We start from the raw sequence: 12,904 nt of genomic DNA on the forward strand, positions 1-12,904 counted from the left end.
TCATACTAGTCAGTATTGTTTATAAATGATAAATTGTCCTAGTGGGATTTTGTGTGTTACTCAAATGTTACACTATACTAGGCACATGCAGTTATAATTATTTTTCATCTAACCTGGTATTTCCTTAATTAGCTCTAAACTACACTTACAGGGGACTCGCAAATATTTTTCATTTTTATCTTACTTTCACAGTCATGAAAATAAGCAGTTTCTTCCAATGTTTCTTTGAATATTGTTTTTGTTTACCTCATGCAGTGAGGTTGTAAGACAAACTCTTTCATTTATATGGCAAGATTTTTGCTGGTCCAGTGTTCCAGTTTATAAATGTTATTTCACAAGTATAACATATTACATGGAACATAAGTTTTTGTTCTCCTGAAGCTTCCTGACCAGAGAGGTTCTGTGGGCATCTTTGGCATCTCTGAGGAGAAAATTCTTCACATATGAATTTGGAAGAAAGGGAGTCTGCACAGGAATCCCATTGTCAAAGAAGGTCTTTGAACGCTTGGCCCATGTGTAAAGTGGTTAAGAAGATGACTGTGGAGGTCCGACGGAGTTCTGAGCCCTGTCGTGGCACTGGTAGCTGGATAAGTCCTGGCAACATACCTAACCTCACCGAACCTGTTTCTTCACCTGTCTAAACAAGGGGAGGATGAAAGGCTGTACCTTGAGTTTCCCGTACAGGCCCCAGGACTGGGCCTGCGCTCTGTGGTGAGACGCCAGGCTTACTCTGACCGGGGGCACATTCCTCCCATTCCACCCTGCATCCAATTCTAGATGAAGACCTGTGTACCCTGGTCTGGTACTCATAGCAGGCACTGATTTTATCTGATTTGAGAGGACTTGGATCGCCTCCATTGATTTTTGTAACATCACATGAATCACTTCTACAAAAGAAATGAGGAAATTCTAAATGTGCTCCTCTTGATAGAATCTTCAAGGACAGAGCCATGTCTACAGTGGAATTCTTTGTAGTTCTTTCATAAAGTGATTCCCAGTTTGACATGAGCATGCACATGGCCTTTTATTTTTCTCCATTCTTTTTTTTTTTCTATCGAAAGTAGATCATGGATGGAACTGGAAAGCATTATGCTAAGCGAAATAAGCCAGGTGGTAAAAGACAAATACCACATGATCTCACCTTTAACAGGAACCTAAGCAATAGAACAATCAAACAATCAAAATATAACCAAAGACACTGAAATACAGAACAGGCTGACAGTGTCCAGAGGGAATAGGGAAGGGAATTTCAGGGGGAAAGGAGAAGGATTTGTCGGAACAAATATAAAAGACACATGGACAAAAACTATGGGGAAAATGGGAGAGAGGGGGAGGGCTGGGTGGGTGGGCTGGGATGGGAGTAAAAGACAGAAAACTGTACTTGAACCACAATTTTTAAAAACGTTATTAATTAATTAATTAAAGCTCTAAGGAAAGTAGATAATTTTCTGCCCTCTAATTTGATTGATAGGTAACATAGGAGTGCTTTGTCTTCATGAGATGATCGTTATCCTTTTTATGTAGAAATTGAGATCACTGCCTATAATCCCAGGTTGGGGGGTGCTCGGGGTCATAATGAGAACTGAGAGTCTGGGTGTAACTTGGTAACTTTGGTAACAGATGATAAGCAGGAAGCTAGTGCAAATGTAGGGAATTTGGGGAAAAAAGTTCTGAGCTTCCTATACAGTTACTTCTGAAGTAAAGTAGAAATTAACTATTCTCATTTTCAGGGTATAAATATCACCCTTTTTTGTTAATGTGGATTAAATATTAATTTTCAGTAAATGAGCATGATATTATATGATATTAAAACTGTTGGTTTCATTCACAACTAAACGACTTAAAAGGGCTTATGTTTGGGGACATTAGTGGTATAACAAATGTTTGATTACCAAAGCATAATGATAATGAAAATATAGTTATTTTGTGAGGGTGTACTTATTTCCAATGGAAATATAATTCATGTATAATTATGTTTTCTCTATGCTCTACTTAAAATATACATAGACAGGAGTTTATGTGCATGTCAGATAAATTTGTGCTGCGATGCCCTTGGAGAACATTCTGTGAATCTCTAATTATGTTTAAAAATTATTTTCTTAGAGCAGCATTATACTCATTATATACTCTACACATTTAGTTTTTGAATAGATTCCTGGCATGATAATTACATAATCATTCAGTACAGTAGAAACATCATTATGGTCAAATACTAATTAGCTACTAAAATGAAACAAAACAGAACCTAGTTCACAGCTTATTATAAAAAGTGATTTAATATTGTACAAAACCAAATGTATGCTTTAAATTATTATTTGCTTTAAATGTGAATCATTTCTTTTATCCCATGAGAAGGAATCAGTGTTCTGGATGCTTGTTACCTAATTTATTGCTTGGGCATGTTGCATTTTATTATCAGAATCTTTATTACCAATTCTGTAGGGAGGAACATCCAAAGAACTTGCCAGGGGGAATTCTAGGCTCAGTACCAGGGCGTGCCTCAGGGCTTCTGCAGAATTAGGAGACTGGCTGCAGTCTGGGTACATGGGGTTCAGTGGTAAATCACTCCCTTCTAGAATGCTGATTTGAACATCTTTGGTACTGAGGATGAGTGATCCTCCGTTGTTTGTCTTCCCCAGAGCACCTTAGGAACGTAATAGAGTCCTGTTAGTAACAGTGAATCTTGGCTGTTGTGATTCTCCAGTGTGTTCATGATAGGAGAACAGCCAGGTAAAATGTAAGCTCTGGTACAGGGCAGTGGGAGGGTGCAAAGAGGTTGACAGATCCCTCAGGTAGGTCAGTTAAGTATGCCTCTCAAAGGGACATCACCCTTACTCTTCCTGAGAATTGCTTTTGTGGGTGAAGCAGGTTTATCTGGTATTAGGAGGCTTCAGCTGCCTCTGTAAATATGTTTTGCCTACATGGTTTCTGCTGCTCTTCTCGTATACATAAAGGATCTCAATTATTTCAGAATGTTTACTTCAACCATAAGTGCTTCTCCTGATAAACAATTTGTAAGGAAAACATTTTATAGATTTTCTGGTCCATTCCCTTTCTTTATTTTTGTATTTTCCTATTGTCCTTCCCTTTAGTTTGGGCCACTGTAGGTATTAATTTTATTTCTTAATGAATGGTTTGTAATGCAGTTGAAATAGACAGGACACATGTGGGATAAAGGAGTACTGCTAGACTTCCCAATGTGCTAAATAAAGGATGCTAGCTTGCTTCTAGCACCTCTCATGTGTGTACTATGACTCAGGGAGAGAAGCAGTTGCTATCTAACTTCGGTTCTATAGTCTTGCATTTAAAAAATAATATAGAGCCCTGGCTGGTGTGGCTGTGTACTGAGTGCCAGCCTGTGAAGCAAGGGGTCACTGGCTCGATTCCCAGTCAGGGCTCATACCTGGGTTGCAGGCCATGTCCCCAGTAGGCAGTGTGCGAGAGGCAAGCACGCATTGATGTTTCTCTCCCTCTCTTATTCTCCCTTCCCCTCTAAAAATAAATAAATAAATAATTTTTTAAAATTATATAGAAGACTAAATATTTCAGATCATGAAGACATTCACCAGTGAATCAGTAAGTTATAGAATCAGTCAAATATCATCTTGATTATAAAGTAAAATCACAAATTTCATAGTCTGTGACTTGATGGTCTAGAACAGTTGTACTCACAGGAAAAGCCATGAAACAGTGAATACCAGCAGAGTCACACTGCTGAGAAAACCTAAGGATGTTCGATCCTTCAACTGAGAAGTACCTGAATACCTAAGAACTGAGAGAAGACTTTGGGGAAAATGATGAAGTCCTTGACTTTTTTTGAACGAATATAGCTGTTTAAAACCATCCTATAAACACAAATGTTAATGAAGGATGCCATAATGTACTAGTAATAAAATGTTAGGAAAATCTGTCCCAAACCCCACCCACTTCATTTATTTTGTGTTCACTCCAAATATAACACTAGTTGCAAATACTGACTAAATTTATTTTAATAGTTTTTATTTTCCTTTCCTTAGCTAAGTCCCAATCAAAACTTTTTTTACCACTATTATAAAATTTTAGCCCCTATTTTAAGTGGATATACTTCAAATTATCTTTTTTTCCAGAACTAAGTTTTTTTGGATAATAAGGGCCCCTTGTATATAAAACATATGTGCAAATTACATGATTCCACATGTATAGCCATACATGTTTGCTGATTTAGTGGTCTGAAATGTCAGAATTTTAGTTGAAATTAATTATTAAATTGCAAACAATTTAAATTTTCTTATTCAGCATTATTACACAGGGATCAAGATACTAGTTGTATAGAGCTGATTCTTTTAGGTCAATAAAATCACATATATTATATATATGACCTATATTATATATAGGTCATTTTCTGGGACATGAAAATAACTATTACAATTCTATTAATGTCTTCTATTTGTATAACATTTTGTTCTTAGAAAGTAAATCATTATTAAATTACTCTTTGTATTGTGCAATATTTGTTGTGATGAAATTGCCTGTTCTCCAAAAGTTTCACCAGAATGTTCTTTATAATTCTTTTCCACGTCCTGACTCTGTGACTGTCTGTGAGCTGGGAACTTACAAATAGCATTAAAGAACCACAGATATATTGAGTCCCTATAGTGAAGCAGCTGTTTTTGCAGGTACCTTGTGGTCTATAATCCTTCAGAGCAAGAACGAAACTCGATAGTCTCACTCTATGTGAGTTCCCCCACAGTACAAGTGTCCTCTGCTTCAGGAAAGCCTGTGGAAATTCAAACGAATGCAGTTTGGGATACAACCAGTACTATCTCACAAACAGCCTATGAGGTATGTTTTTACCACAGATCTTAGAGAGAAGCATAATTTTAAAAGTATAGCCAGGGCCCTGGCCAAGTCACACAGGGGTGTCCAACCTGTGGCCGAATACAAAAGTGTAAATTTACTTAAAACATGAAATTTTTTTGTGATTATGTGTCACAATGTATTTAATGTGTGGCCTAAGACAACTGTTTTTCTTCCAGTGTGGCACAGAGACGCCAAAGGTCAGACACCCCTCAAACCCATCTTCCTGATGAAATGCCAGGGCTGTGGGTTCTGTTCCTAGTCAGGGCACATACAAGAATCAGCCAGTGAATGAATGTAGAAATAGCTGGAACAACAAATTGATGTCTTTCTCCCTCTCAGCACTCCCCTCTCTCTCCAAAATCAATTAAAACAAAATTATAATCAATTTATATATGTGTACACGGTTCATTGAGCTGTCAAGTTGTTGTATGTGGAATGGTTAATGCTGTAAATACCAGAGGACTTAACTGGCTACTGAAATAACACTAAAGGAAACTAAATTCTGTCTTTTCCAGAATATTAATATATTTGTTAGTATGTACATTTTATGTTACTATTAGTACATACTAGCATGTATATTGTATATCTTTGTAAGTATGTGTATTACAACTTTTCCTGAAGTAATCAGGTAATCATTACTCAAAATTTTGATTTTTTTGTCTAATTCAATTTATGAAATTGAAAGAAATACCACCCTTCTACAGCAACTTTGGGTATTGTCAATTTTTTACTGCAAAGGAGAAATAGTAAGTCATGAAAGAACTACTTCCTAAAATAAGAAAGTTGCTTCTTCTCCAAGATGTAATTATAGAAAATCTGGTCTCATCCTCTATAGAGGGGGAGATTTCCCCCCCAAAGTTGGGGGGAAATTTTTTAAGTAAACAATATTAAGCTGAACCCCAACATCATCATTAAGGTTGAAATTTAAGAGTCTAGAGTACAGTTTTAACTGTTAACTTCTGAACACATAGCCATAAGCTAGGAACTCTAAAAATGATTTACTTCCATTTGTTAAAAGCCATTATTGCTAGGTGCTCTAATAAATTCATAACTTTAAGTAGAAATGAAAAGTATAATACAAGTTTTGTTCAGATTTTATGGAAAACACCCCCCCTAGAAAATGGGAAGTAGCTCCTAGAAGGCAGAGGGCTTGGCTTAGAGTGTGTGTGCCCTCTAAGCCTTTTTCAGTGTCTGCTGAATCCCAGGCTTTGATGGCTGGTGTTGACTGAACTAATGTGCTTCATGTTCATGTTATTACATTGACCATTTTTATTTTTAATGTACTGAAGTATAGTATGGTAAAAGAATTCCTAATAATTAGGAAAAATCATTGTTCATAGTAAGCCCTTTTACAGAGAGATCCACCCACCACCTCCCCAAACATTTATTACAAGCACTGTAGCACAGTTGAGGATGGTCACATAATTTCATACATTAATGTTTTTGAAAGTTCTACCAACTTGAAATTATTAGGTTACCTGGATAAAATGAGATGTTGATATTCTACCATATTCTTTTTTAAAAGTATGGTAGTTTGTTATTTTCACTAGAAGTATAAATTGGTTTTCTTTCAGTACAGGGCAGTTTTCCTTAACAAATTCTCTCTTCTCTCTTAAAGATTTCTTTTCTAGCTCAGATGCCACCCTTGGGACTAAAAGTGTATACACTTTTGGAATCAACAAGTTCAAATGCACATTTAGCTGAATATGCCCTGTATAATGGTAACATAGAAAACAAAGGAATCTTCAACATAAAGAGTATGAAAAGTGCTGAAGAAGATATAACTCTGGAGAACTCCTTTATTAAGCTTCGGTTTGGTCAATCTGGGCTTATGGAGGTATGTTCTGAATAGTTCTAAAATTCATAGAAGGTTTATCATTTCATTATAATATATGCAGATTACTAATGCAAAAGGGAAATAGTCTATGCAAATATTTCGGGGGAACAGATGAACAAGCTCTAGGAACCTGTGGCTGCTCATAAGCGTGGTCTGTGGTTGGCGTTACCGTTACTGGTCTGCAAGCTGAGTGTAAGAGCTGCAACTGTTTAGAAGTGTTCCTGGAAACTTCAAAAACAATTTGATAGAGTAAATTTATGCTTAACTACATTAACACTAAAATATTTTAGTGTATATCTGATATAGTACTTTAAATTTAACTTTTCTAGTAATTCACTTTTATCGTGCTTTATAAGAATACCAGTTCATACATATTGGAAGTAAAAAATAATCCTGCTGCTTCAGCACAGAAGATTTGAGAAGCAGTGGTATAGATGTCCAAATTTGTGTATCTCTTTCTTGGTAAAGGGGGTTTTGACTTTTTGTTACTGTTGTGAAGGTTTTAAATTCTAAGGTTATGTATAAAATTTTGATATTCATTCAAGAATGTGAATGTTAGCAACCATTAGCATTGTTCAGTCTATCCGGAGGTCATTTTTAAATCCACATTCATGTAGAACCAGATGCAACATCGTTAATATCTTAATAGTGAGTTGCCTTTAAATTTTTCTCTCTTAGGAAATGATAAGTAAAGAAGACGGGAAACGTCACGAAGTACGAGTACAGTTTTCGTGGTATGGAACCACGAGTAAAAAGGATAAAAGTGGCGCCTACCTCTTCTTGCCTGATGGCGAAGCCAAGGTGAGTGCTGCTCAGCTAAGTTACTCTAGAGAAATAGCCCACTGGGCCGTTCTGTCTTCCCACCCTTGACTGAAAGGGTAATATGTGCAAATTTTGGCACGTTTTAAAAATGCATAATAGTTGAAAACAATTAAATTTACCAATTCTTCCAGCAGTCCAAGAAAACCAGTACCAGTACCAGCATTTTAATGTGTTACTGTGTTGTGTACATAATGTCCTTTCCCCCCAGCTTAGGTTTTGTGTTGCTGCAGTATATGCTGTTCATTGTGACAGTGCTCACAATCTGATGATGGTATATATTTTTAAGATGCAATTTTATTATACACTGTTTAAAAAGTTTTAGCTATAAGATAAGTAAGATCTGAGGGCCTAATGTGTGACATGGTGACCATAGTTGATAGCTACCTTGTATAATTAAAGTTTGCTGAGAGTGGAGCTTAAATTTTCTCACACACAAAAAAGGAAAAGTGTGTCTATGTATATGTAAAAAAAATTTTCTATTGTTGTATATATGTGTTTGCTGCCAATACATTACTACTGTAACATTGTGATAAGCTTTCTCTGTAGCATTATTTCATGCAATGCTAATTGTTTCCTGAGAATAACTTTCTAGAAGAGTCATTTTGTGTTAGTGGACCAGGCCTGTTAAGGCTTTTGATACATTCTCCTTTTCTCTCTGGAAAGACAGCTTGTTCACTCCCACCAGTGTTTTTTGAAAGTGGCTTTTGAATATGCCACTCCACGCACTGAAAACTAGCCATATTAAAACCATACCTATAATAATAGCTGAAAATATTTTATTGTTGACATTTTTGATTCTTAGTGAAATTAAACTTTTTTATACATTTATTTATGTTCATATTTCTTTTGTGAGATTTTATTTAAGTTCTTTGATTATTTTCCTATTGGTATGACTTAAAGATCTATAAGTACTCTTTATAGTAAAATTAATTCTTTTTCCTATATATTGCACTATTTTCTCAGTGTGTTTGTTAACTTTTTATTTTTTTGTTATGGTAGTTTTTTTCATTTTTGTGTAGTTAGTTCTGAATTTTTATCTTTGAGTTCCTTCCTTTGCTTTTATACTTATACAGGCTTTCTCCACTTGAAGATAAGTTAAATATTCTCCATAAATTTGTTGCCTAGGAACCTATCTTTTGAAAAAGTTACTTTTGTTCTACAATTTAGAAAAGCCTGCTAACTGAAATCAAATATAGATTTAAAGGGTTATGGAGGACACCCTAAGGATCATAGTTTTGTTTGTAAAAACAAACAAAAAACAGAGGTAAACTATAGCTCATAGTAGGCATTCCAGGATGGGCATTGGGTCTATGTTTTCTCACTTATCAGCTTTTGTCATTGAACAAGCATTTTTTTTAATGTTCTATATTTCTTTTTCTTTTTTAAAAAATATTTTATTTATTTATTTTTAGAGAGAAGAAAGGGAGGGAGAAAGAGAGGGAGAGAAATATCAATGTGTGGTTGCCTCTCACATGGCCCCCACTGGGGATTTGGCCCGTAACCCGGGCATGTGCCCTGACTGGGAATCAAACTGTGACCACTTGGTTCACAGCCCACACTCAATCCACTGAGCCACACCAGCCAGGGCAGCATTTTGTTTTGACGGACTCTTCTCATAGTTAAATATAAATATGTAAATGTGTATGTCTACTTATATGTCTGTGTTATGGAATATTATACATGGACCATAGTAATTAATTTATTTACAGTTATTTTATTAAGTTTTATCAAGGTTTAAATAGCTCTAATGTTAGAAAGCTCATATGTTTACAAAGAAAAAGTAAGTGTAGATCCTTGAAGGGGGCAGCTGGATCTGTCAGAAAGAAGCAGGGGCCCAGAAATCACTTCCTCAGGTTGCTGCTGCCTGCATTACTTTCTAGCTACATGTTAATTGGGTACAAGGACTTTGTAAATTGTAATGCAGTGTGATAACTTCAGAATATTTTTCTTTAGCCAAAAAGGTAAATTTGGAAGAAAATTACATACAATATGAAAATCTTATGCTACTGAATTAGTTCACATTGCAAGATTAGCTTTTTACACAATCGTTGAATTTTCTAAGGTGTGTAATACTTAAAAGACAACTTGATAAATGCTTTAAAAAATTTGTCCCTATGTCACATAAGTTACATGTTTTAGTCCCATATTTACTTGAATCTAGATTCTGAATGAAACTAGATCAGTGTTTCTTTTCAAGTTTATAAATTTGCTTTACATTCGACTACCTCTTTTAAGTAAAAGGGCAGTATGTTTATAGCGTAGTAAACCTAACTGTGATTAAACTGTGTTTCTGAATTCTGCTTCCTGTTTGCTTAGATGACTCCCTGTGCTCATCCTTGCCACCTGCCCCAACCCCTGAACATCAGGGGGCTGTGGTTATAATACATACTTGCCTGGGGAAATGTCACTACTGTAGAACTATACTGCTCTTTCTAATAAATAACATATGGACAATGTATTTAGAGGGAGTTTGATCAAAAAGTTGTATAGCTGGGAGAAATGTGTGTAGATCTAGGCCAGTCAAGCTGTAACATTTTTATTTTCAAAACTAATTTTTACGTAATGAAAAGTATTATATTTAGTTTTTATAGTAAATGCATACTATACTTTGCAAGGTTTGGTTTTCACTTAAAATTGCAAATATCAGGTGATATGTACTTGCCATTTCGGAAACTATTATACACATTTTTTTGGAAAAGTTAAAAGCCAACTATTTTTCTTAAACATGTCATTTCCTCTTTAGCCTTATGTTTACACAACCCAGCCCCTTGTCAGAGTGCAGCGTGGAAGGTTTTATTCGGATGTGACTTGCTTTTTTGAACATGTTACCCACAGTGTCCGACTGTACAACATACAGGGTAAGAAACACAGAAATGCAGTTGTAAAAATACATGTGCACTGGTTCTTGAATTCTTGCTTGTCCTGTGTTGTTTTTAATAAAATAGCAGTTGGGTTTTGGAGATAATATAATAATCTTTCCAAACTTGACATCTTATTGTAAATTTAAAATGTAATATTTACCCTTTGATAATAAAAATGGTAAAACATTTAACTGTTCCCTATATATACATGTTCTTTTTTCTATATATCTTCTCTTTGCTTCTATAATATTTGTCTTAGTTATGAGTTCATTAACTAAAAACTTTGTTTTTAAGATCTAAAAAGTATATCTTATTTTTTTATATTTTATACAATGGAAATTATGTCAGATATGGCTTTCAATTAGTGGATCACTGTTACACACACATGCACGCACATACACACACAGCTAATTATATAAAAGATATTATTATCTTAGCAACAATGGTAAAGAAATAGAAAATGAGTTAATATGGGTTGACTGTCTTTGAGTGTCAAATTCTGTTCACTTCAAACATTCTTTTAAAAGACAAAAGTAATGCAAACGTGACAAAATACCCTTATATTTCTTAAACTCTTTATTTAATAGTCATTTGACTCTTCTGCCCAAAGTAACTTTTGCATAAGTTAAGCTTAAGAAGAAAAAAAATCAAGAACGAAATCAAAACAACACTTTCTAAATTCTATGAACTGTGTAAGACTCATTTTCTTTAACTATAGAAAGACTAAGTAGTCAGTTAGGTATAGCTAGCAAAGAATTAGTATTGATTTTGAAACAGAGTTAGGAGACCTAGGTTTCACCTGACTGCTGGTTTTGTTTTTGGTTTGATACTTAACTTTAGTTCCTCCATTTCTGTGCTCTCTGGATGATGAAAATAGTAAGAGGTACAGTTTAAAGTCTCTTGTCTTAACATCACTTGAACTATGAAAAACCACTGGGTTTTTCTTTTCAGTATAGTTTAGATGTTTACATTGAAACGATTTCTACAAATATTAAGTTAGAGGAAATCTTGGCTCACCAGCTTTAAAAGCTCCAAAAGATCAGAGCAGTTTTAGAAATTTCTAATGAAACATAATACTCTGCCTTATGTCAGGTTAAATAAGAAATCCATTTCACAGAGACCATAATTGAATGAATGCCCTTTTGGAACTGTTTTATGGTTTCTAAAAGATTATTTAGCTTGTAGCAAATAAATTTCTTCCAGAGGAAAAGATGGAAGGGGTGGGGGTTAATTTTTCTTGTAGTGTAATTTTCTTTCATTAAATTGAAGCTTTAAATGTTACCAAATAGGCTATTTTAGCTTTTGTCATTAATCTTGGGATTTGAAGATAGAATATGATACAAATAGAAGCCCCTGTATCCACTTGTGTTGTGTTGATACTGTACCATGGCAAAAAGTATATGCCTTGCAGAGACACGGTGATCAGTAAGTGACATCGGCCAGCCGTGGCTTCATTTGTCTTCAGAGCTGTAATTATTAGACTTTGGTGCCCTAGTTTTCTGACATCAGCAGCCACTTTGAAGAATTAGGTTGCTATGGGTTACCAATGTGTCATGTGCATTTTCCGTGGCACAGGGTTTAGGTTCCAGGTCTGTTATAATTAGGTACCTTCAGGGTTTATTTGCTTCCTGCACCCCAACACTATGTTCTCCAATGTAGGTATGTGTTCGTGAGCAAGTGAGTCTGTATGTTTCACCCCTTAGGAGAAATAGCATAGATGCAATACTTTTGCCTATTTCCTACCAACATATTACACGATATGTAATGGATCTTGCCAAAAGAAAGCAAGTAGCCTGGAGGTAAAGTGTAATGAACTGCCATCAAAAAGCATGGAAGAAAAGACCTTCCTCTGGCTGAAATGACATTTTCATTGCATGGGCATATTTAGCAAAGAGAGGTTGCTTCGTTTTTTGGAATTTATAACAAAGCAGATTAATAATATGACCCTTGACTTTTACAGAGTCAAAATAAACTTCATCTAATTGAACATGTAAGAAAATCACATTGGAATTAGAGATTCAAATCCTTAATTTCATCTCAGAGCTAACCATAGACTTGGTTACTTAAACTATAGAAAGAAAGCCTAGATGGCCAGTGAGGTCTTCACAAAACTTAGTGTCACAAAGTTTCTCTGGTGCTTGACTCCCTGCTTCTGAAGTTCACTGGGGTCTGGGATTCCTGGACTCCTCCCACTGTAAACAAGGTCTCAGAGCTTCGCCGAAGTTGCTTTGATTTCCATAAAAAGAGTCATAAGGATATTAAAATGGTTTGTAATCAATTGCTCATTTTTCCCCTGGGACTACATTCCATATTTAGGGTGATTTAAGAGTAAAAAGCATTTAGTAAGTTGCAGCTAGGCAGGTTTAGGTAATTAAGACATTTTTGGAATATCATGCAATTGACTGCTAAGGGTTTTTTTTCCCTGAAAATTGAAAGTTTTAAAAATTGAAATAAGTTGAATCTGATTATTCTCTATAGGCATGAAAGAGAATGTTATTTTAAGGAACTATAAGCACTTTTTAGTTACCCAAATTCAGAACCCAGA

At 35.2% G+C, this 12,904-nt stretch overlaps 1 protein-coding gene across 1 annotated transcript in view; it reads left to right on the top strand.

The window, feature by feature from the left end:
• MAN2A1 (mannosidase alpha class 2A member 1) overlaps window positions 1-12,904 on the top strand; it is a 168,052-nt gene that overhangs the window by 119,710 nt on the left and 35,438 nt on the right. Inside the window, exons 13-16 of the mRNA XM_037167046.2 lie at window positions 4,656-4,821; window positions 6,458-6,676; window positions 7,355-7,477; window positions 10,242-10,356. Coding sequence (XP_037022941.2) covers window positions 4,656-4,821; window positions 6,458-6,676; window positions 7,355-7,477; window positions 10,242-10,356 — 623 coding nt within the window. The remainder of the gene's footprint in view (window positions 1-4,655; window positions 4,822-6,457; window positions 6,677-7,354; window positions 7,478-10,241; window positions 10,357-12,904) is intronic.

This window comes from Artibeus jamaicensis, unplaced genomic scaffold, assembly GCF_021234435.1.
Source record: "Artibeus jamaicensis isolate MK-2021 breed Jamaican fruit bat unplaced genomic scaffold, CSHL_Jam_final contig_402, whole genome shotgun sequence".
Taxonomy (NCBI): Eukaryota; Metazoa; Chordata; class Mammalia; order Chiroptera; family Phyllostomidae; genus Artibeus; species Artibeus jamaicensis.